Consider the following 24,971-nt stretch of genomic DNA (forward strand, 5'->3'; position numbering starts at 1 on the left):
ATTCTTTAATTAATTATGGTTCAACTTTATCTTTTTATTTTGCCGCCTGTAAATTAAAATCTTAGTTCAACTTCAATCAAGTACGCTTGAATTTTAAATTATTATTATTATTATTATTTTGGAATTTCAAATAGATTGCTTATGAGATTTTTGGGGTTTTCATATATATGTTAAAAAGATTTTGGTTTTATCTCTTTAAATTATTTAAATATTTTTTTTAATTGAAATTAAAAAGTAAGAAAACCAACAGCTACAAATAATACCTAAAAAAAAAAAAAAAACTCTAATAATTGACTTTGGTGTTTAATTAGTTAGTCTTCCTCAAACAGTTCATAGCTAGGTAAGTTGAAATGATGATCTTTGTTGAACTTACTTGGTGCCTTGCATTGTGCTCATGACTTTCTCAACTTGCTACAGCACAATTGTACCATTTGGTTTGGGGAAGGGGGGGTGTTCCGTTAAAAGGCTAGAATTAATCATTGTACCTGCCCAGGAAAAATAAAAAGGACTCATTGTACCTTAAAATAGAGAGGGGCCAATCTGATCAGTTGCCTTCATAATATATTTGATTCCTTCCACCATTTTCACTGCTCACAAGTCACAAGGCTAGACTTTCTCTGATTCCCATTGAAAGGGGAAGACTTGTATATATAAAGACAATAGAACCGGACCTATCCCCGTCGCTTCCATGTCCTGCTCCGGCCAGCACCACCGGCCCCATGGTTTTGTCACTGTCCAACTTTTTCTACACGTGAAACTTAGATCAACCACAGCATGTCAAATTGTCAATGGTCTATATAATTAATGACAAAAATTATATTTTTACCCCATAATCATAATTATCTTAAGTGGCAATTCCAATCAACATATAATTTTTATTTTTTATTTTTAAAAAAATTGATCAAAGAGTTGGTTGAGATTGTTACGTTAATATTGTCCCGTCCTATTCTATTCCACTAGGTTGCTGTGATGATGTCCATTAGTTATCCACTGTTGCCGCTGAGTCCGCCTTTAGCAACGGCTCGAGGACGTGTATTGGATCTCTTTAAGAGTTCATTGTCTCCACTTGCCGTTGAGGCCTTGATTTGCACATAAGATTGGTTAAAGAACCGCTCAATCAATAATGAGGAAGAGTTTAAGAACTTTATGGAAAGTTATGATGAGCATGGTAAATATTTATAAATTAGTTATTTATAAATTCATTTCACTTACTTTTCATTATTTATTTATTTAACTCAAACTTTTTCTATATTGTAGATGGGCCTAATCATAATGAACCTTCAAATTCAAGGACCGAAACCTCTTATGCCTAAAAGAAGGTTATCAATTTTTTTTTTTTTTTTTTAAATTTATAATATTTCTTGTTGTTATCTCCACAGGATTTTGCTAGAAGACCAAATGAGAGTCGTGTCGTTATCTTTTTTTTTTTTTTGTTATTGTCTTATTGGTTGAATTTCTCTTCTAAACTTTATTTGTTTGGATCCACGTGAGTAGGAATGGAAGTGGAAGTGAATATCTTTATGTTGAGTTTGATTATTTGAATTTTTATTTATATGTTGAGTGTGGGTGTGTGGACTAGGGATATAATTGTTTTTGATTGTTGAATTTTTGATGTAATGAATTTTCATCTATATGATTGTCTTGGACTATGAATTTTCATTTATATAATTGTCCAGTAAATAATATATCCAATATTATCACTCATAATAGACATTTTGACACCCAAAAAAAAAAGAAAAAAGTATCATACATTTAAAGCCCCGAAAACTAAAAATTAAGAAAAGAAAATAGGCTAAAAAAAGTCGAAAACAGGTCCAATAGCCAAAAGCCCCCCCCCCCCCCCCCCTCCCCAAAAAAAAAAGAAGAGGAAGAAGAAAAAAAAAAAATAGTTAGCAGAGGCAGTTGTTGATTTTTGATAACCGATTAGGCGGTTGAGGTTAGCGGTTTTAGCTAATAATAGCTAACCGCAACTGCTTTTTCACCCCTAATGTCAATAGTCAATAGAACGATAGAAATTATATTTTTACCTCATAATTATCTTACAATTTTTAATGTGACAATTCCAATCAACATATTTTTGGGAGAATTTCATTTAAGGGTACCAAACTATCGACCTATTTGACTTAAGGGTACCGAACTTCAAAACGTCTCAAACTAAGATATCCAATTTTCAAATATCTCAGTTACAAGTACTCCGCTATGATTTGCTATTAAATCCTGCTAAAATTTTCATAATACTCATCTTTTTTCTTTTTTAAGAAAAAATGGAATTTGTCAAAATATCCATACCTGAATCTTTAAAATTTTTTATAAAATTGTTTAAAAAATAAACATAGGGGTATTTTTAAAATTTTAACAGGATTTTACGACAAATCCTAACGGAATACCTGTTATTGAGACGTTTTGAAAGTTGGATACTTTAGTTTGAGATGTTTTGAATTTCAATACCCTTAAGTACTCAAAAAGGGCGATAGTTCGGTATCCTTAAGTGATCGAAGTTCTCCCTTTATTTTTTATTTATTTTTAAAACAAAAATTGATTAAGGAGTTCATTGAGATTGTTACACTAGTATTGCCCCATCCTACTCTATTCCACTAGGCTGATGTAATAGTGTCCATCAGTCATTTAATTGACCATTATTAAAAATAAAAAAATTAAAAAAATTAAAAATTGATGAGCACTATCACATCATCGCGCGCAATAGGATAGAAGTGCAGTACGTGGTATTACTCTTACGTGTATATTCTCTCATAATAGTGGAGCACAATGCGTTGAAGAGAATCAGATATTTGTGTTTCAGTCAAAGTCATATATTGGTGAGATAAATATCTTATTATGTTAATCCTATAAAATTTTAAAAAAACTTCGAGAACTTTTATCGTTTTTGTAATTATTTAGTTTAAAAATTTTCAATTTAGTGTTTTAAATTTTAAGTTTTTGTAATCTCACCCCTCTCGTTATGATTTGGTGTTAATCAAATAATTAAAGAGTAAAATGACTTTTATACCCATGTACACTTTATAAAATTACAAATTTACATATATATATTTTTTTTTAAAAAAAATGATAAGATTTTAGGAATTTTAACCGCATCCGTTAGGATTGGACAAGAAATCTTAATAGAGGGGTGAGATTGATTTTTTTAAAAAAAATACACACTAAATTAAGAATTTTTTTTTAACTTTGAAAGATAATTACAATTAGAAAAAGTGGCACATATTTTTTTAGGCATAGAAAGTAATTCGAGATGTTATAAATATGTTATGCTGTAATAATAAATCAATATATATTGAATATAGCTGCACTCCTGTGGACATATGTACATTGTCGAACCACGTAAATCTGTGTCTTGATTTTCTCTTACTCTATCTTTTTTTAATTCCATATTATTTATTAATGTTGTGCACGGTAACAACAATTAAAAAAGTGATGAAAATTCATAAAAGCAAAGTGAAGTTGCTCTTATTATTTATTTAAATGTATTGAGATGACATAATACGTAAGAACGTTCATGTTATTTATGGTGAACTTATTATATTATTGTAAATAATTTATTTTATTTTATTATTATTATTTTTTTTAACAAAGTGGGCAAGAGATTCCTATAACTATACTTATGCTTGAGTGGCTGAAACAAGTAAACTAGCCCTCTACCTTTATCAAAGTTTTTCCAACTCTATGAGTTCAGTAGTCTCTTGGTCGGCTTTTTGCATCCTTGCAGTTGTTCCTGTCTTTTGCTTTGGTCCGGCCACCTTTGCGGCCATTGACGGGAATGAGACCGACCGACTAGCCTTGCTTGAGCTCAAGGCCAAAATAATCTCTGACCCTTTCATGTTTTTGAGCTCGTGGAATGACACCGTCCACTTCTGCCGGTGGCGTGGTGTTACATGTGGTCGCCGGCACCAAAGGATCACGCAGTTGCAACTGGCATCTCAGAAACTTGCGGGAACTATATCGCCTTTCATTGGAAATCTGAGCTTTCTAAGGTACCTATATCTCCCAAACAATAGCTTCAGTCATGAAATCCCACCAGAGATAGGCCGTTTGTATAGATTAGAGATACTATATTTGCACAATAATTCAATTGGTGGAAGAATTCCTGCCAATGTATCCGGTTGCTCTAACCTCAGGGTTTTCAGTCTTGGTAATAACCAGGTGGTTGGGAAGATTCCTGTTGAGCTTGGCTCCTTGTCAAAGCTCCAAATATTTTCTGTAGGCCACAACAAATTAACAGGAACTATCCCTCCATTTCTTGGGAACTTATCATCACTTGAGAAACTTTCAGTGCCCTCAAATAATCTGGGTGGGAGTATACCCGATGCTCTGGGCCAACTGATGAATCTTACAGTTATTGCACTTGGTTTAAATCAGTTTTCTGGTACCATCCCTCCATCAATCTTCAATCTCTCTTCTATTACAAATTTTGACGTGGGAGTTAATCAAATCCATGGGAATCTTCCCTTGGAGTTCGGCATAACTCTTCCTAATCTCCGAAACCTTGCCATTGCCTTTAACCAATTTACTGGTTCAATTCCTCCTTCAATATCCAATGCCTCAAATCTGGAAGCAATTCAGGTTCCATTAAACAAATTTAGTGGAAACATGCCTTCTTTGGAAAAGTTGCATAGGCTTCGATGGTTGAGCGCTACCGATAACCATCTTGGAAGTGGGGGAGCTGACGACTTGAATTTTCTCTGCTCTTTGACCAATGCCACCGGCTTAGAGTTGTTGGCTATAAACGTCAACAATTATGGTGGAGTCTTACCAGAATGCATCAGTAACTTCTCATCTAGTACTCTTCAAGTATTGTTAATAGATAACAACAATATAGCTGGTAGGATTCCAAGTGGGATTGCGAATCTCGTCAACTTGGAGACACTTCACATGTGGAGTAACCAATTGTCAGGTAGCATTCCCACTGATATCGGAAAACTACAAAGGTTACAGGAAATGTTTCTACTAGGAAACAATCTCTCAGGCAATATCCCATACTCTCTTGGAAATCTAACTGTGTTAATGAAACTAGTTTTAATGGATAATAATCTTCAGGGAAGCATCCCTTCAAGTCTAAGCAATTGCCAATTTTTGGTCTTATTAGATCTTTCTAATAACAATCTCAGTGGTACCATACCCCCACAGGTCGTTGGTCTCTCATCCTTATCAATCTCTATTGATTTGTCCAAAAACCGTTTCACTGGTCCAGTTCCCATGGAAGTTGGAAATCTGAAAAATCTAGGTAGACTGGATATGTCAAACAACATGTTATCTGGTGAAATTCCAACGAGTCTTGGCAGTTGTATTATGTTAGAGTTTCTAAACCTGCAAGAAAACTTCTTTGAAGGGATCATTCCATCAAGTTTTAGTTCTTTGAGAGGACTTCAAGAGTTAGATCTTTCTCGAAACAATTTGTCAGGAAAAATTCCAAACTTTTTTGTGGGTTTCCACTCTTTGGATCTTTTGAATCTATCTTACAACAATTTTGAAGGTATGGTGCCAACAGAAGGCGTTTTCAAGAACTCAAGTGCAACTTCAGTTGTGGGAAACAGCCAACTATGTGGGGGGATCTCTAAGATGCAGTTGCCTAAATGCAACTTCAAAGAGTCCACGAAGACGAAATTGACCTTAACCATGAAATTAATTATCTCTACAGTTTGTGGGCTTCTAGGAGTAATTGTTGTGCTTTCTTTTCTCTTTGTTTGTTGGTTAAGAAGGAAAAGAAAAGAACCCACTTCAAGTTCTTTAGGAAATTTGCTTTTGAATATGTCTTACCAAAGTCTCCTAAAAGCCACTGATGGGTTCTCCTCTGCTAATTTGCTTGGTGTGGGTAGTTTTGGATCCGTATATAAAGGAATCATTGATGAGGGCAGAACAACAATCGCTGTCAAGGTGCTTAACCTTCTACGCCATGGAGCTTCCAAAAGCTTTCTTGCTGAGTGTGAGGCCCTGAGAAACATCAGGCATCGGAATCTTGTTAAGGTACTTACAGTTTGTTCAGGTGTTGATTATCAATGTAATGATTTCAAGGCTATAGTTTATGAATTCATGGTCAATGGGAGCCTTGAGGATTGGTTGCATCCGATTGCTAAACAGGATGAGACGCATCAGGAGCGAAGGAACCTGAATCTTTTTCAGAGATTGAATATCGCCATTGATGTTGCGAGTGCATTGGAATATCTCCATTATCATTGCCAAACACCAGTCCTCCATTGTGACTTGAAGCCAAGCAATATCCTTCTCGACAACGAAATGATTGGACATGTCGGAGACTTTGGGTTAGCAAGATTCTCTCCTGAAGCTAATAATAACTCTTCGACCAACCAGTTGAGCTCTATTGGCATAAGAGGAAGCATTGGTTATACTGCTCCCGGTGAATACACTCTTTATCATTCCTCAATTATATTTTCATTTTCTTCTAACAACATTCCTTAATTTGAAGAGGATAACACATTTTTATTTTCCATTTTGCTGATCATAAGTATTCAATTTTATTTTTCTTGGAAACTATGATCACATTTCAATTTATGGTATTTTGTATTGCAGAGTATGGTATAGGAAATGAAGTGTCCTCATTTGGTGATGTGTATAGTTATGGAATCCTTCTGCTAGAAATGTTTACCGGGAAAAGACCTACAAATGACATGTTCCAAGGCACTCTGAACCTACATTCTTTTGTCCAAGAAGCTTTGCCTGAACGGGTGGTCGAGATTGCAGATCCCATTATTTTTCAAGAAAGAGAAGAAGAGGCAACCATGAATGATTTTCATTATAATAACAGCGAAGCTAGAAGAAACAAAATCCAAGAGTGCTTGGCTTTGATTTTTGTGGTTGGAATTGCTTGTTCTGTTGAACCGCCAAAAAATCGGATGGACATCAGAAATGTTGCAACTGAACTTCAATTGATCAGAAAAAAGCTTCTTGAAATCGGAATACGTGGAGGAGGCCGATCAAACTAAAAGTAGTAGGCCATAATATTGGTGACAGTTAGAGTTTAATATAGCTCTCAAAAGTTTCAAGTGATGTCGATAATAAAGTTATTGCATTTTGCCTTTCTGTTTGCTTTTCGGTTTCTTGAAATGATCTTATTTCTTCATTTTGGTTACATTGCCGATTTCAATTGTGCCTTGTACTTTTGAAAGGGTTAGTTCACAAGTTTACAAGTTTAAACTTCATTTGGCTTTGCGATTTTACAGGCTAAACTTTTTTTTGTTTTATTGTAATTTTCAAGCTAAACTCTAGTTTTAAACAAAATTGTAAAAGTATCTTGTTTGAGAATTTGCTTTTTTTTTTTTTTTTTTTTTTTTTTTTTTAAAAAAAAAAAAAAAATTTAAAGAAATAAACATTTTCAAATCGTAAATAATAATTTAATTTTCAAGGTTAAATCATAATTTAACTGTATTTTAAACACTCAACTGCATGCCTAGCCAAATGTTTTTGAAAATCGGATCCTTTCCATTTCATTTAGTTGGTTTATGGCTGTGATTGAGTTAAAAAAGATCAAAGGTCAAAAATTTACCACGCCACTTAAGAACTGGTTAGCGGCATCTAAAAACGTTGAACGTCAAAATCCCCCTCCCATCCAAACCAAATCCCCTTCTCCCATCCCTCATTGCCTATTGTCAGAAGACGGGTTATTAATTACTTCTTCCTGTAAATCAATACCTGAGATTGATTGGCAAGTTATACAGAGAAATGATACGAATTACCGTTGAGCGTACGTCTTTCAATTCCAAATTTCCAACCTTCATTGATTTTTCCACCTTTGGATGCATTTTCTTCTTAACACGCACAAACAAACCCCTTTGTACGCATTTCTCCAGTTTCAGCTCAAGACCCAGATAACTAGGTGTAAAAAGTACTGGTTAATTCCGATCTGGGTTCTCAAAGAAGTCCAAAGTTTATGGGAAACAAACAGAGCTTTAGCTTATCAAATTTGTTTTTATTTATTGTATTCATTGCAATCCGAGTTTTCGTCTTGTTGGGTTTTTGGAGGAAAACGCAATAGATTGGGTTTCTTGTTCTGGGTCTTTGTCTTTAGGTGGATTGGTTTGAGGGAGACTCGTTCAGAATATGGGGGAAAAGCCAAGGTTTTTTGCTGTGTGTTTGGTTTAAGCTATGGGGGCTTTTGTGGGAAGGTTTGTGGTGCAGACAACAAGTTGAGAGTGACTTCACCGAATCGTTGAAGGGTGTCTATGAATGTGCAATTGAAAAGTTTGGGGTTGCTCAGTATGGCAGAACCATGGAAGAAGGGGAACAGGATCTCTCCATTTAGTTATAAATATTTTTTTTTTAAAAATGTAAAAAAATAACTATACCCTGGTTTATAATTAAATAGAGTCTCTCCATTTCAATTGAAATGGAGAGGATCCAAATTCGGAAGAAGGGGGATTTGAGTTTGGATGGGAAAGGGGATTTAACGTTTAACTTTCATCTGAGATGCTGTTAATCAGTTCTTAAGTAACGTGGCAAATTTTTGACTTTTGAATCTTTTTTAGGTCAATCACAGCTGAATCAACTCCTCTCCATTTCATTTGATTCCAATGTTTTGAAGCCAAATATTCAATGCATTCAATTCACTTAATGCCATCCACAATTAATGCCCAACTAATGGCTTTAATTCTCATGTTTCAAACTTTCAGTTCTCTCTCTTTCTCTCAGGTTTTAGATTTTCAGTTCGGTTCAGACATTCAGTTCTTTGCCTGGTACGTTGTAGAGGGAGAGACTAGGAGGGGCGGGGTAAAAAAATTTGTGGCGCGAAGAGAACGTGTCTGGCTTGGCTTGCAAAAAATTATAATTAATATTCATTTCTTTTTTTTGTTATTTAAATATAGGGATAATTGCACCGTTGGTCCCTGTGGTATACCATAATTATTTTTCACTCCCTATGGTTTAAAAAGGTCATGGGAGGTCCTCGTGATATGCAATAATTACAAATTGATTCCTGGCGTCAAATTCTGTTAAAATTTTTAACAGATTTCGTCAAATGCCACGTCAGCGCCACGTGTCGTCATCTTATTGGTGACACGTGGCGCTGACATGTCTAATTTTAATAAAATAATATAAATTTATTAAAAAATAAATAAAAAATACTTAATTTTTTTTTTTTTAAAAAAAAAAGAAAAAAACAAAAATGGGGAAAGGGGGGGTGGCCGCGCGCCACCCCCTGGGCCTTGGGGGTGGCCGCGCGCCACCCCCTGCAGCCACTGGGGGTGGCGCGCGGCCACCTTTAGTGGCTGGGGGCGGCCAGGCCATCCCCAAAGGGGTGGCTGGGCCACCCCTTCAGCTTTTTTTTTTTTTTGAATTTTTTTTTTTATAAAAAAATAAGTATTTTTATTTATTTTTTAATAAATTTATATTTTTTTATTACGATAGACACGTGTCGCCATCTTATTGGCGACACGTGGCGCTGACGTGGCATTTGACGGATTCTGTTAAAAATTTTAACAGAATTTGACGCCAGGGATCAATTTGTAATTATTGCATATCACGAGGACCTTCCATGAACTTTTTAAACCATAGGGAGTGAAAAATAATTATGGTATACCACAGGAACCAACGGTGCAATTATCCCTTAAATATAAAGAGAGTCCTATTAAATTTTTAATAAAGAGTTCGTTAAACAGTAGTTTTTGTGAATTTTATTAATAATTTAGAGAAAAATCAAATATAAAGAGTTATTATGATCAGTTCTCTTATCCTGCATTTTTCTTTGAAAATTAATAATGCGTCTTCGGCAAGTGGGCGGCCCATCTTATAATTGCCAGTTGCCAATGAGACATTATGGATCATTATCCGTAAAATTTTATAGACTTGTATGTAAAAAGTTTATTTGGTTATGAGACTCGAGATAAAAATATGAAATATCGAAATAAAAATCCACATCAAGATATCTCTCATTCTTCTTGGCGCAGGACGAGTTTGCGGGTTTTGAAAAACCTAATTCTGCAAGCCTGTCCGGTCCGCACGACTTTACTATCACTAAGCTCGTGTTGGATAGAGGATCTGTTAATTCCAAGGCAAGTGGGGCTGGATGGTTTTGTGGGTTGGGCTAGGTTATACCCACTCTTATTTCTAGAGGCAAAAGCTAAGACCGTAAAGACTAAAGAAACAAATGAGAAATGTTTTACAAAAAGAAAAAGAAAGAGCAAAAGCATTGCTTTTGGCTAAGTCATCGTGAAACATGATATCTTAATAAAAATAATAATTATAACAATTATAATAGTAAAAGGAATTTCTAGAGGACAAAAACTAGGACGTAAAGACTAAAGAAACAAATGAAAAATGTTTTACAAAAAAGAAAAAGAAAAAGCAAAAGTTTTGCTTTTGACAAAGCCATCGTGAAACATGATATCTTAATAATAATAATAATTATAACAATTATAATAGTAAAAAGATTTCTAGATGACAAAAGCTAGCTAGGACCATAAAGGCTAAAGAAACAAATAAAAAATGTTTTAAAAAAGGAAAAGAAAAAGCAAAAGCATTGCTTATGGCAAAGCCATCGTGAAACATGATATCTTAATAATAATAATAATTATAACAATTATAGTAGTAAAAGGAATTTATAGAGGACAAAAGTTAGGACCTAAAGACTAAAGAAACAAATGAAAAATGTTTTAAAAAAGATAAAGAAAAAGCAAAAGCATTGCTTTTGGCAGAGTCATTATTAACTTTTTAAAAGTCGAAGTAGGGGAGATTAATGCCACATCCAATGGGTAAGAGAAACAAGATAAAAAAATAATAAAAAGAAAAAGAAAGGGGTGAACTTGGCAATTTTGGGCACGTCCTCCTAAAGGGATATCGAATAGGTAATTGCAGACAATAAATTTCTAAAAGGATTTAATATATGTTTTTCATTGTTAAAGGCGGACTCAAAGGTAACAGTAAAAATAAGGATGATCAATACATTACGGGCTATTTTAGCAAGAGTATGATATTTTGGTGCATTAACCTTCCACCAAGTTAAGATATCAGAAGCTATGATATCTACTTTCACACCTATCCAACAAATATCGATTCACCTCTGACCTACATTTTAAGTCATTCTCTACCAAAAGGTGTTGGAAGAATATCTTCCTAAATTGCCTCTTTCTCTATCTTCTTTACTACCGACATTATTCATTACGAACATTCAAAGGATTGACAATATTTGATCTCTTCCTATATCTACAAAAATGTTAGATAACCCCCCTCTCCCATGAAACTTATTGTATTGCCCAATTAAACGATTCAGGATGTCTCGCACTTTTGCCTCTATTTGATCCTCCCACACAGGCCCATTGCATTTTCTCAACCAAAACATCAATGCCTTCATCTTGGAACGCAGGTCAACAACAAAAGCAACATACAACATTAAGTTAATCATATCAATAGTGCCCCAATACTTTCATATTAAAACTCACATAACTCAGGACCTGATCAAGATTAAGACAACCATCATTTAAGGTATGTTGAATAATAAAAAGTTGCAAGAAATATGAATTGGATGTGACATAAGTTGAACCAGAGAACATCATTGTGGCATCATAAAAATTGGGTTGCACAACCACTTATTCAGTCAAGTGGATTTCATAAGTGATTTCTTACAATTATCTGCCCGAATTTGAAAGAATTCGGGCAAATAAATAGTCTCTCACAATCACCTGCTCAAATTTGAAAGAATTCGAGCAAATAATTATAAAGAATCCTAATCTTTTCTTGCTTACCTTCTGGCGCGAATCCCATGAAGGGAATCATGTTGTCAGAATAAATAAATATACTATTTTTTATGGACAGAAATTTTCTACAATCCACATGTAAAAGTGACATATGTTCATTGGCATGTGAGAAACACACGTTATTTTTAAAAAAAACATGTGCTTCTCACATACTTAAATGACATATATCACTTAAAAATATGAGTCGTAAGAAATTTCCTATCGTAAAAAATTTCTGTCCAATTTTTATTCATAAAATTAGCTGGCATGAAACGGGCCAACTTTTAAATACCCAACTACCAAGCCAAACATTCAATGCATTCAATTCATCTAATGGCTTTAATATCTCGGAATATGAATGCAATCAATGCATTCAATTCTCATGTTTCAGACTTTCAGTTCTCTCACGTTTTAGATTTTCAGTTCGTTTCACTTTCAGACTTCCAGTTCTTTGCTGGTATGTTGTAGAGGGATAGACGGGGAGGTGCGGGGTAAAAGAATTTGTGGCACGAAGAGAACGTGTCTGCGTGGCTTGCAAAAAATTATAATATATATATATATATTTTTTTTGGTTCTTTGAACATAAAGAGAGTTCATGTTTAATATTTGATAAAGAGCTTGTTAAATAGTAATTTTTGTGAATTTTATTAATAATTTAGAGAAAAATCAAATATAAAAAGTTTATTATGAGTTCTCTTATCCTGCATTTTTTTTTGAAAAAAAAAAAACTATAAACAAAATAAAAAATGCTTCTTCGGCAAGTGGGCGGCCCATCTTATAATATAATTGCCAGTTGCCAATGAGACATTAGGGATCATTATCCTTAAAATTTTATAGACTTGTATGCAAAAAGTTTATTTGGTTATGAGAGAGAGAGAGAGAGAGAGAGAAATTTCTAATATTGTGAAATGTATTTCAGTTTAAACCAATAAATTACTCGATCTTTTGCTATGGCAGAATAAATAAACACGTTTATAAGATTTACTTCAGAAAAGTAGATTCTCTTAAGCATCATGTTTTCAGAAAAGTTGATTTCCTCCTCAAACAGTTGGTAGATAAGCTCATGAAATGATGCGTACGTTGTGATGAACTTGCCAGATTAATTGCACCTTAAGACTCCCTCATTCAGTGAGTCCGTGTGTGTTTGAGCATGATTACATCTCAACTGTGGTTTGCATATTATTGGTTTGTTTAACATGTTAAACACTGCATATCTTTAGAAATCTGAATTTTTTGACTCATCTGTTGGATTAGAGAGACTTCACTTGTTTGAATTATTTATCACAAGCACATTAACATTGGTTCTATGAGGTATGAAATTTGAATTGAGGAATGTGTATCTTGAGATTTGTAGGATGATTTGTTGATGAAATCTTGGCTTAAATTCAAAAAAAAAAAAAAAAAAAAAAAAAAAAAGGAGAAGAAGAAGAAAAGAATGAAAAAATTAATAATATCACAAGTTTGACTTCTCATTGAGTAACCGGGCCTCTTGCCTCACTAAGCATTGAGTGTTCGCGTAAAAAAATGAGAAAAATCAATTTGGTTGAAATTTGAGTTCTCATTGAGTAACCGGGCCTCTTGCCTCACTAAGTATTGAGTGTTCGCGTAAAAAAATGAGAAAAATCAATTTGGTTAATCGTATGGTTAGTTTGACTTCGTAGCCTTTTTGACTTGAGTAATTAAGCCTTTAGGATGTTTCTACATCTAGTGCCCTGATACCATCTGGTTTGGGAGTCATTGGTCCAACACTCGTTACATAGGTCAATTAGAAAGCTTAAGGGAGTCAAACATTGCACAGCCTATTAAAAAAAAAAAAAAAAAAAAACCTCTTTTGATTTAAGCCTTGGTTGTTTCATCTGACAAGATTCCTATGAATTTTGGGGTACACAAGCTTTGAGAAAAATTGAAACCTCATGAATCTATATTAATCTCACTTTACACTTATTTGAGCATGAGTTGTCTCAATTTTCCAACTATGAGTTAAATGATTTTTGATGTCTTAATGATGTGAGTGTGATGTGAGTGTGATGTTCATCTTGTTAAACTTGCTCATGATGTATGAACCATGTTTTTGTATAGAAGTAATTGTTTGTCAATAACATAATGCTTTATAATGTTTGTGGGTATCATTCCTGGCAAACTCTCACGAGACTTCACTCGTCCTCTAGGGAGTCCTAGGGGTTTAAAAGGCTTGTTGCATATGCTAAATGCAATCGTCTCTCCCACGAAAGATGATTTATATTTCATGCTTTCATTTTATGTTTTGTTTTGTTTTGCTAAGGGACTAGCAAAATGTAAGTTTGGGGGGTATTTGATGAGTGTCCAATATTGCATATGTAAACCTCTTAATTTGCATTTACTAAACCTTTAATTTTATTATTTTCTAATGTTTTTTGTTAGTTTTGGTATTTTAGTATATTGCAGGTCATTGAGAGAAAACAATAGCTTTATGGTGAAAGAAAGCACACTTTGAGAAGACCTAGATGATGTGGTTATGTTCAATCAAATCAAGGAGATGACTAAATCGAAATTTTTCTAATTGGAGTCAAAATCGGATTAGAATTCAAATTCTGCATATGTCATAGTATTTTGACCATAACTTTCAGCTCAAATCTCCGATTGAAGTGAATCAAGCAACGTTGGAAAGCTAGCTCAATTTTCTACAATCCCTTGTGAAATAAGATTTTCCTAATTCGGACTTTTTCTATGCAAAAATTGCTCCGCAATAAAAGACCATAAATCTGGACGGATTTGGAGTCCTTTTCCTTCTTGGATTGTGTTTTGAGTTTCCTACTCAAACTAGGAGACTAACCTCCGATTTTACTAGAAATTCTAGGGCTTCTAAGATTTGTTTTCTCCCTATAAATAGACCTCTAAGCTTCAAGAAAAAGGTGTGTGAGGCTAGAGCAAAATTTTGGTGTCTTCTTGCAACAATTTTTCTTGTAACTTTTTTTTAATTTTTAATGGTTTCAATTCAAGTTAGCATGTTACTTTTAGCCATGAGAGGCTAAATTCTCAACTAAGGTTGAGGATGAAGCCTCTCTTATGATTAGCAACAATATTCTCATGTGATGTAATATTTTTCAATTTTAATGAGTTTGATTTTCAATTGTTTTACTTTAATTCAATTTTGTGGAATGATTCTTGGATATCTTTTGTGATTCAAGAATACATTTGATGATTTAGGATAGTTCCATAGAATTGATTGTGCTTGGTTTTCTTTGTTTAAAAAAGTTGGATATCCCTTGTGATTTATTCTACGGATACAATTGATGTTTTGATTTAAATTGGATATCTTGCTGTGATTTACGGATACTTTTGATGATTTAATTTAAATTGAATTTCTTTTGTGATTTGGGTAAAGAATAGATACATGGGATGATTTTGATTAATTATTTGAAGCAAAAGTAAAACATACTTAAGATTTTATTGTGAGAACTTTGGAAAATATTATTGATCATGAGAATATGTTACTATGAGTTTGTGAGTGCGGATTCCGATACCTTAGTGCCTTTTTTTTATTTGATTACATTCACTCTAGTTAATTTTGTTTATGCTTTTGATTTTTATTCACAAAAACAATCTCTTAATTTTTTGGAAATAGGTTAGGATTAAATTAATTTGGATTTAAATTTTGTTTGCAAAAACGCAATTCCCTGTGGGATCGACCTCGCACTTGCAATCCATTAACTGCAAACGATTCGTGCACTTGCGAGTAATTAAAATTTTCACATCAACCAATGCCACTAGCTTAGAGGTGTTGGCCATAAACGGCAACAATTTTGGTGGACTCTTGCCTGAATGCATCAGTAACTTGTCAACTACTCTTAGAAGATTGTTCGTAGGTGAAAATAATATAGTTGGAACGACTCCAAGTGGGATTTTGAATCCCATCAACTTAGAAGAACTCAGCATGTGGAATAACAGATTTTCAGGTAAAATTCCCTCTGATATTGGAAAGCTTCAAAGACTACAATCAATGCGTCTTCACATAAACAACCTCTCTGGCAAAATCCCGCACTCTCTTGGAAATCTGAGTATGTTACTCAAACTATATTTAGGGGATAATAATCTTCAAGGAAACATACCTTCAAGTCTAGGAAACTGCCAATCTTTGCTCATCCTAAATCTTTCTACTAACAATCTCAGTGGTACCATACCTCCCCAGGTCTTTGGTCTCTCATCCTTGTCAAATATTGGTCTTTATTTGTCTAGTAACCATTTCACCGGTCCCCTTCACATGGAAGTTGGAAATCTAAAAAATCTCGGTGAATTTGATATTTCAAAAAACATGTTAACCGGTGAAATTCCAGGGAGTCTTGGAAGTTGTGTTAGCTTGGAGTCTTTATACATGCAAGGAAACTTCTTACAAGTGACCATTCCATCAAGTTTTGGTTCTTTGAGAGGACTAAAGGAATTAGATCTTTTTCGAAACAATTTATTAGGAAAAAATCCAGATTTTTTGTGTGTTTCAACTCACTGCAACTTTTGAATCTATCTTACAACAATTTCGAGGGTATAATGCCTTCAAACGGCATTTTCAAGAACTCAAGTGCAACTTCAGTTGTGGGAAACAGTCAACTGTGTGGGGGAATACCTGAGATGCAGTTGTCTAAATGCAACTTTGGAAAGTCCAACAAGACAAAATTGACCTTGACCATGAAATTAATTATCTCCAGTGGGCTTCTAGCTAGGAGTAATTTTTGTGCTGTCTTTTTTATTTGTTTGTTGGTTAAGAAGGAAAAGAAAAGAACCCACTTCAAGTTCTTCCAAAAATTTGCGTTTAAATTTGTCGTACCAAAGTCTCCTAAAAGCCACCGATGGGTTCTCCTCCACAAATTTGCTTGGCGTGGGTAGTTTTGGATCCTTATATAAAGAAATCATTCACGAGGGTCAAATGACCATTGCTGTCAAGGTGCTTAACCTTTTGTACTATAGAGCTTCCAAGAGCTTTCTAGTTGAGTGTCAGGCCCTGAGAAACATTAGGCATCAGAATCTTGTAAAGATACTCACAGTTTGTTCAGGTGTTGATTATCAGGGTAATGATTTCAAGGCTCTAGTTTATGAAGTCATGGTCAATGGTAGCCTTGCAGATTGGTTGCATTCGACTGCTACAGAGGATGAGTCGCACCAAGAGTAGAGGAATCTGAATCTCTATTAGAGATTGAATATTGCCATTGATGCTGCGAGAGTATTGGAAAATCTCCATTATCATTGCCAAACACCAATCCAGCACTGCGACTTCAAGCCGAGCAATGTTCTTGTAGATGATGAAATGATTGGACATGTCGAAGACTTTGGGTTAACGAGATTCTCTCCCAAAGCTGACCATAACTCTTCAGCTAATCAGTTGAGCTCTATTGGCATAAGAGGAATTATTGGTTATGCGGCTCTGGGTGAATACTCTTTATCATTCCTCAGTTATAGTCTTTTTTCTTCTAAGAACACGTTTAAGTTTGAAGAGGATCAGATAGTTTTATTTTGCATTTTTTTCATAATAAAAAATTTAGTATTGTAGTATTTTATTTTCTGGTTTAATCACATATAGAGTATCATATCATAATTCCCATCTTAGCATTAGTTATAGTAATATTACAATTACTCATACATATTGTTGGGTGGTCCCTCCTATGTGGGGACCAACCCACTTGTCTCTCTTGACTTGAGAGAGGCAAGACAAAGAAAAAGAATGAAAAAGAAAGCTGCTTTACAGCTGTGGGAGATAGAAAAGAAATCAGAGAGACTTTTGGAGAGGGAGTGCTTCGTCCAAAATACAGAGAAAGAGAGAGAGTGAAAAATCAGAGAGAAAACACAAGCAGAGGAGAAAAGAGGCTGCTGTCAGTTTTTCTGGAACTTCCGTCCAGATCTCATCAAGTGCTCCGATCAACGAGCATTTGTGGTCCGATTGAGCTGAAACTTTGTGTGGATGTTCATGACACGTGAATCTTCATTGTGAACGGTGGAGATCAGATTCTGAGCATCCGGAGTTCGTTTTTCAGCCCGTGAACAGTAACCTCCTCTTTGGTGAGATTTTTCCTTTATGCTTGTAGAAGTTGATTTGAGCCAAGAAATTGTATTTCTTGAAGATAATCTCTGATTGTATGCCTCTAGTTGAGACTAGAGAAGACTCGTGTATTCCCATTATTGTTGATAGTGGAAGTTTTAAACTGGACTAGGTCCCGTGGTTTTTCCCTTCACATCGGAGGGTTTTCCACGTACAAAATTTGGTGTCTTGCTTGTGGTGATTGCTGGATCTATTTCTCTCATGGTCTTTGGATGAGTTGATATTTTGGTGCTAGCTAGTTTGACTATTTAATTTGCACAAAGAGGGGTAGATAATTTCCGCTGTGATTTTGTTATTGACATATCAACCCCAACAAAGTGGTATCAGAGCTTTGGTTGTGAAATTGCTGTGTAAATTAAATGGAGGAGTCAACTAATAGCATGCTTAAACTCACGGCTTCCAATTATTCAATTTGGAAGACTAGGATGGAAGATATTTTGTACTGTAAAGAATTGTTTGAGCCTATTGAGTTAAATGGGATTAAACCGGATGCCAAAACCGATGATGAATGGAAGAAATTAAATAGGAAAGCCGTCGGATATATTAGGCAATGGGTTGATCAAAGTGTCTTCCATCATGTAGCCAAAGAAGTTGATGCTTACTTACTTTGGTTGAAGTTAGAGAGTCTTTATGAGCGAAAGACTGCTCAGAACAAAGCCTTTATGATAAGAAGGCTTGTGAATTTGAAGTACAAAGATGGGAAAAGTGTTACGGAGCATTTGAGTAATTTTCAAGGATTATTGAATGAGTTGTCTACCATGAAACTTGTACTAGATGATGAGGTGCAAGCATTACTTATGTTGAGTTCTTTGCCGGACAGTTGGGAAACCTTGGTAGTGTCACTCAGCAATTCGGCTCCCAACGGTGTAATGACTATGGGTATGGTAAAAGACAGCATGTTCAATGAAGAGGCAAGAAGAAAAGAGCATGGTATTTCTTCTCATACAGAGGCACTTGTTACAGAAAAGCGGGGGAGAAGTAAAAGCAGAAAACCTCGTGGTGATGACAGTCGTGACAAGTCAAGGGGAATATCCAAGACAAGAAAAGAGATAAAATGTTTTCACTGTGGCAAGCTTGGGCATATGAGGAGACAGTGCAGAAAATTTAAAAGGGAACAGTTGAAAGAAAAAGGTGAAGAACCGAAAGAAGAAAAAGACACTGCAGCAGTTGCATCTGATGGTGATGATTTAGTTGTTTGTGAAGATGCGTATGTTAATCTCGCATGTCATGAGTCTATGTGGGTAGTTGATACGGCAGCTTCCTTTCATATTACACCACATAGAGATTTCTTCTCTTCCTACACCAGTGGAAACTTTGGTTGGGTCAGGATGGGAAATGAAGCAAAATGTGAAATTGTGGGCATGAGAGATATACAGTTAGAAACCAGCATTGGATGCAAATTGCTTCTCAAAGATGTCAGATATGTTCCTGAGATGCGTTTCAGCTTGATTTCCATTGGGAAGCTTGATGATGAAGGCTACCATAATTACCTTGGAGGTGGACAATGGAAACTTTGCAAGGGTTCTCTTATTTTAGCCAGGGGAAAGAAGATTAACACTCTCTACAAGACTGAAGCAAAATTAGTCAAGGGAGATGTGAATGTTGTTGAGAATGAAACTTCCACTAAGCTATGGCACAAAAGGCTTGGTCACATGAGTGAGAAGGGACTTCAAGTTCTTGCCAAGAAGCAGCTCCTACCTAATATCAAAGGTACATCACTAATGTCATGTACTCATTGTCTTGTTGGAAAACAAAGAAGAGTTTCATTTCATAAATTCCCACAATCAAGAAAGACTAATATTCTTGATTTAGTTCACACTGATGTCTGCACTATGAACACTAAAACTCTTGGTGGTGCACTTTATTATGTGACATTTATTGATGATCAATCTAGAAAAGTGTGGGTTTTTGCTCTGAAAACCAAAGATCAGGTGCTGGATATGTTCAAAGCCTTTCACATGAAGGTTGAAAGAGAAACTGGGAGGCAGCTGAAATGTGTTCGAGCAGATAATGGTGGTGAATACAGAGGTCCGTTTGAAGAGTACTGCAGAAGCCATGGTATTAGGCTTGAGAAAACTGTGCCCAAGACTCCGCCACATAATGGTGTAGCAGAGAGAATGAACAGAACTATTTGTGAAAGAATCAGGTGTATGCTCTCTCATGCAAAATTGCCCAAATCCTTTTGGGGTGAGGCAATGAAGACCGCAGTTGACTTAATCAATCTTTCTCCGTCAGTTCCTTTGAATTGTGACTTTCCTCAAAGGGTGTGGACAGGGAAAGATGTTTCTTTTGAGCACTTGAGAGTGTTTGGCTGCAGAGCGTTTGTTCATGTTCCTAGAGATGAGAGATCCAAGCTTGATAGAAAGGCTAAACAGTGTATCTTTCTGGGTTATGGACATGAAGAGTTTGGTTACAGACTTTGGGATCCAGTTTCTAAGAAAATCATACGGAGCAGAGATGTTGTTTTCTTTGAAGATCAAACCATTGAAGACATGGAACAGACTAAAAAGCCAGAGTCTCTCTGTGAAGAACGTGTTGATTTGGGTCCAGTTGTTCCTCCTTGTGAGACACATGATGAACACATGAGAGATGTACAAGAAGAACATGTTGACATAGTTGGTAGAGATGGTGAATCCGCAGGTGATAATGTGGAGTTAGAAGAGCACCTAGAGCAAGCTTCCTCAGAGCCATCCACTGAGATTCAGTTGAGGAGATCTACCAGAGAGCGCCAACCTTCCAGAAGATATTCAGTTGATGAGTATGTGTTACTTTCTGATGGGGGAGAGCCAGAAAGTTATCAGGAGGCTATGTTACATGACCAGAAAAATGAGTGGCAAAAAGCCATGCAAGAAGAGATGAAATCCTTGTATGAGAACCACACATATGATTTGGTGGAACTGCCTAAGGGCAAAAGAGCACTCAAGAATAAATGGGTGTTCAGATGCAAGATTGAACCAAACAGATCACAACCAAGGTACAAGGCACGTGTAACGCCCCAAATTTGAGCCAGCAAATTCGTAAGCAGAAACCTCCGGTTTCCACGTGACGTTACTACATTAGAGATAAACTCTCGCAGCGGAATATATTTTTATCCAACAGGCTTGGATTAAATAACACATTTAGAGCTTTTAAATTAAATACCTCTAGATATTCATCAGAAAATTCTTATAACAAATACAAGGAAACAGGTGTCCTTAATGACACAAAAGAATACATATAAATCATTAACAATCTTGTCAACATAAAATGCTATAAACACAGAAGACTACAAACAAAATATGAACTATGCGTCCTTAGCTATAAAACCTCTTGAGTTCTGGTCTTTGTCTATTAACCTGCATTAACGGAATATATATATATAGAAACAAAAACACAAAGCAACCAAAGTGAGTCCATTGTTTCCAATAATAAGGTGAATACTGGTTTACTTAATAAATTCTCTTAACATGCAGTTATGGCTTTATAGCCATGCGTATAATGCAAATGTATGAGTTGTATGAATATGCATCGTAGTAACCATTTAGTTTGTATTTTATGATCATCTTTCTTCAGACCTCTCGTTCTAGGTTATCAGAACCCGTTCACGTCCGTTGCCTCCCACTTAAAGTCTTACCTGTTTTTACTGGAATCCTACCGGTCCCAGCATTAGTTATTTATTAGAACTTCGGACTCGCACTTTTTAGGGTTCACTGATGAGCCTTACTTCCCCTAGCTACTACATCAGCTTTGTTCTTTTCTAACCCCCCAAGTCAACTGATGAAATGGCTATCTTATCAGCCATATTTTTTTATTAGACACAACATGCTATGCATGATCGGCCACATGAAATGAACAAATTAAATAAAACAATAAACACAATATTATGGAAAAACCACCAGCTTCGTTCTCAGTAAGTATAGAAATACTTACAGCCAATTCATGCAGTCTCTCAAGTCATCATATTAAGGATTTTACTAGAAAATCTAGTGAAAACGGTGAGTTTGGTCACGGGAAGTCGCCGGAAAAGTCGCCGGAAGGGTCACCGGAAAAGTCGCCAGAAGACTCTGCTGGAGACGGGTCACCGGCGGGTCGGGTCTCCGGGTTCAGGTCATGGTTGGATCACTGCTGGGTCAGGCTCAGCGGGTCTGGGCTGAAATTGGTTCGTGGGTTCCTGCTGGGTCACGGTTTATGGGCTCGGGTCTTCGGGTTTAAGGGGTTCTGGGCTACGGGTTTTGGGCTTCCGGGTTGGGCTGGATGGGTCTCACGGGTTACGGGTTCGTGGGTTCCGGGTTGAGAGTCTGGGCTGGCTGGGCTCACAGGTTACGGTTCGTGGGTTCCGGGTTGCTGCTGGGTTGTCGAGCTGGGCTGGATCGCTGCTGGATCGGGGCTGGGGCACACCGGGTCTCGGGTTCATGGTTTCCCGGCTACGGGTTTTGGGCTTCTGGGTCGGGGTCTTCTACAATCGAGTCATGTGGTTTGCGGGTCACAGGTGCTCGGATTTCTGAGTTCGCGGGTCACGGGTTCAAGGTCTTGGATTCCGCCGAAGCCCCCCCTCCATTGCCGGATTTCAATTCCGGTCACCGATCCTGGGGAATCGGGTCTGGGTCTCGCTAGGTTGCCGGGATTACCCACCGCCGATCTGGAGGATCGGGCTTCACGGTTTCACGGCGTTGACGGCCTGCTGGGTTGGGTCACGGTGAATGGGTAACAGCTGGGTTCGGCCGGGTCATGGCTGGGCTTGGCTGGGGATCCGGGTCACGCCGGATTTCTGGGCTAACGGGCTGCGGATCCGAACTGGATTCGAGTCTGGGCTGTTTCTGGGTCTCGGGCTGCACGGCATCAACGGTTCCATCGGGAATCTGGGTCACGCCGGGATGAGATGGGGCACGCCGGGTCTCGGGCTCTGTTCATCGGCTCTGCGCACGGCCTTCCACAATCGGGTCTCTGGGTCACTTCTTTCGGGTTCAATGGTTCATCCGGGTTCTCCGGGATGGGTCTGTCACGGGCCTCCTCAGTCGGCCTTGGAGGGGGCATGGTGGAGCTGCTCACAATTCGTAGAGCCAACCACCAACTTCCCTCTCTACCTCTCTGGTTCTCTGTTGATCTTAGAAGAAGAAGGAAGAATAAATAGATCTTACTCTCACCTTTATGCTGCCTCTACTTTCGGCAGGAAGGAAAATAGAATAAAGAAAAAGAAAGGAAAAAGATGCCGAAAGATAAGAAAGAGGGGAAAAAGAATAGCTAATGATACAAGTTGTGAATGGCTGTAATGAGTGCTTGAGCTGGAGAGTGAATGGCTGTAATGAGTGCCTAAGCTGGAGAATGAATGGCTGTAATGAGTTTAATAAAAATAGTGGAGGTCGGCTGTTTTTATAACTGATAAGTGGTTGATTAATTTAAAGCAATAAATTATATATCGAATCTCCTGCCGATCAAGTTAATCTGTAGGTATTTTTATACTAGGTTTTTATCGATTTAACAAATCACTAGAGTAAAATTTTAAACCTGTTTTGAGTCTAGTTCTTTTCATAAATAAAGATATTTTATTACGAACATATATAAACATATTATTATTACACTAAATAATTAACTGACAAATAATCTTTTGCACAATAATAAAATAAAGCTAATTAATCTAATGATTAATTATTTCGTCTATTTTAACTTAGTAATTTTCGGATATAAAATAATTATCAGTTTTACTAATACACAGTTCTTTAAATTAATTGAAGGTATTTATAAAATAATTTATAAAACGAATGATTATTCACTCACATAGATAATCATTTTTTTTTTATTCTTTAACCTTATTATTCTATAAAAATGTGTTTTAAAATCTGGGGCGCTACAGCACGGCTGGTTGTAAAGGGGTTTAGTCAGAAGAAGGGTATTGATTTTGAAGAAATTTTTTCACCCGTGGTGAAGATGTCTTCTATCAGAGTTGTTCTAGGTCTGGCTGCCAGTATGAATTTGGAGATTGAACAGCTTGATGTGAAGACTGCTTTCCTTCATGGTGACTTGGAGGAGGAAATATATATGGAGCAACCAGAGGGGTTTACAACTAGAGGTAAGGAACATCTAGTGTGTCAGTTGAAAAAGAGCTTGTACGGACTCAAGCAGGCACCGAGGCAGTGGTACAAGAAATTTCATTCCTTCATGGTTGAGCACGGGTATGACAAAACTACTTCTGATCATTGTGTATTTGTGAAGAAGTTCTCAGATGGAGAATTTATTATTCTCTTGCTATACGTGGACGACATGTTGATAGTTGGTCGTGACACCAGCAAAATTGACAGATTGAAGGAGGAGTTGAGCAAGTCCTTTGCTATGAAGGACTTGGGATCCGCAAGACAGATTCTTGGTATGAAGATCTCTCGTGACAGGAAAAATGGAAGATTGTGGCTATCACAAGAGAGTTATATTGAGAAGGTATTGGACAGGTTCAACATGAGCAAGGCAAAACCAGTGAGCTCTCCACTTGCAAGTCATTTGAAGCTAAGTTCAAAGCAAAGTCCTACAAGTGAGAAAGAAAATGAAGAAATGAAGAAAGTGCCTTATGCTTCAGCTGTGGGTAGCTTGATGTATGCCATGGTGTGCACGAGGCCTGATATCGCTCACGCTGCTGGAGTTGTCAGTCGGTTCCTTTCTAATCCCGGCAAAGAACATTGGGCAGCTGTGAAATGGATTCTCAGGTATCTTAGAGGTACTTCGAGGGTATGCTTGTGCTTCGGTAACGGTAAACAGGTGCTTGATGGGTTTACAGATGCAGATATGGCCGGTGATATTGACTCCAGAAAATCTACTTCAGGGTACCTGATTACTTATTCAGGGGGAGCAGTGTCATGGCAATCCAGATTGCAGAAATGTGTTGCTTTGTCTACTACAGAGGCTGAGTACATTGCTATCACAGAAGCTGCTAAAGAACTGTTATGGATGAAAAAGTTCTTACAAGAACTAGGTCTACAGCAAGAGAGGTATTTGCTTTACTGTGACAGTCAGAGTGCCATCCATCTCAGTAAGAATTCAACCTTTCACTCAAGATCCAAACATATTGATGTTAGGTATCATTGGATTCGTGATGCGTTGGATGAGAAATTGTTGCAGATTGAGAAAATCCATACTGATGATAATGGTTCAGATATGATGACAAAAACGTTGCCTATGCAAAAGCTTGAAATTTGCAGAAAGAAAGCGGGCTTGGTGGAGCTCCCCACCTAGTCGGGAGGGGGAGATTT

The 24,971-nt window shown here is 36.6% G+C and overlaps 3 protein-coding genes across 4 annotated transcripts; all 3 read left to right on the plus strand.

Annotated features, from left to right (window-relative positions):
* Positions 1-3,636: 3,636 nt before the first annotated feature.
* On the plus strand, positions 3,637-7,017 carry LOC133863011 (probable LRR receptor-like serine/threonine-protein kinase At3g47570). 2 transcript variants are annotated; one of them, XM_062298981.1, is made up of 3 exons: positions 3,637-5,976; positions 6,091-6,367; positions 6,541-7,017. In XM_062298981.1, the coding sequence occupies exons 1-3, from the start codon at positions 3,679-3,681 to the stop codon at positions 6,951-6,953; spliced, it is 2,988 nt and encodes a 995-aa protein (XP_062154965.1). In that variant the 5' UTR covers positions 3,637-3,678; the 3' UTR covers positions 6,954-7,017. The 2 variants fall into 2 exon arrangements, with proteins under 2 accessions (XP_062154965.1, XP_062154964.1); XM_062298980.1 differs by having other exon boundaries at positions 3,637-6,367.
* A 5,030-nt stretch (positions 7,018-12,047) lies between these two features.
* On the plus strand, positions 12,048-16,185 carry LOC133863353 (receptor kinase-like protein Xa21). The gene is made up of 2 exons (XM_062299295.1): positions 12,048-12,150; positions 15,410-16,185. Exons 1-2 carry the CDS (start codon positions 12,048-12,050, stop codon positions 16,183-16,185), a joined length of 879 nt encoding a protein of 292 aa, XP_062155279.1.
* Positions 16,186-16,214: 29 nt separating this feature from the next.
* On the plus strand, positions 16,215-17,973 carry LOC133863354 (probable LRR receptor-like serine/threonine-protein kinase At3g47570). Its single transcript, XM_062299296.1, is given in 3 exon segments — positions 16,215-16,324; positions 16,434-17,089; positions 17,870-17,973. Coding segments are annotated over 3 exon segments (870 nt in total).
* Positions 17,974-24,971: the final 6,998 nt, after the last annotated feature.

The sequence above is a fragment of the Alnus glutinosa genome, chromosome 3 (genome assembly GCF_958979055.1).
Source record: "Alnus glutinosa chromosome 3, dhAlnGlut1.1, whole genome shotgun sequence".
NCBI classification, from domain to species: domain Eukaryota; kingdom Viridiplantae; phylum Streptophyta; class Magnoliopsida; order Fagales; family Betulaceae; genus Alnus; species Alnus glutinosa.

Coding starts and splice junctions, on each gene's coding strand:
- LOC133863353 (XM_062299295.1), top strand. CDS start 12,048: ATGAATGCAATCAATGCATTCAATTCTCATGTTTCAGACTTTCAGTTC. Junction 12,151..15,409: donor AGACTTCCAGTTCTTTGCTG/GTATGTTGTAGA, acceptor TGCACTTGCGAG/TAATTAAAATTTTCACATCA.
- LOC133863011 (XM_062298980.1), top strand. CDS start 3,679: ATGAGTTCAGTAGTCTCTTGGTCGGCTTTTTGCATCCTTGCAGTTGTT. Junction 6,368..6,540: donor CATTGGTTATACTGCTCCCG/GTGAATACACTC, acceptor TTTGTATTGCAG/AGTATGGTATAGGAAATGAA.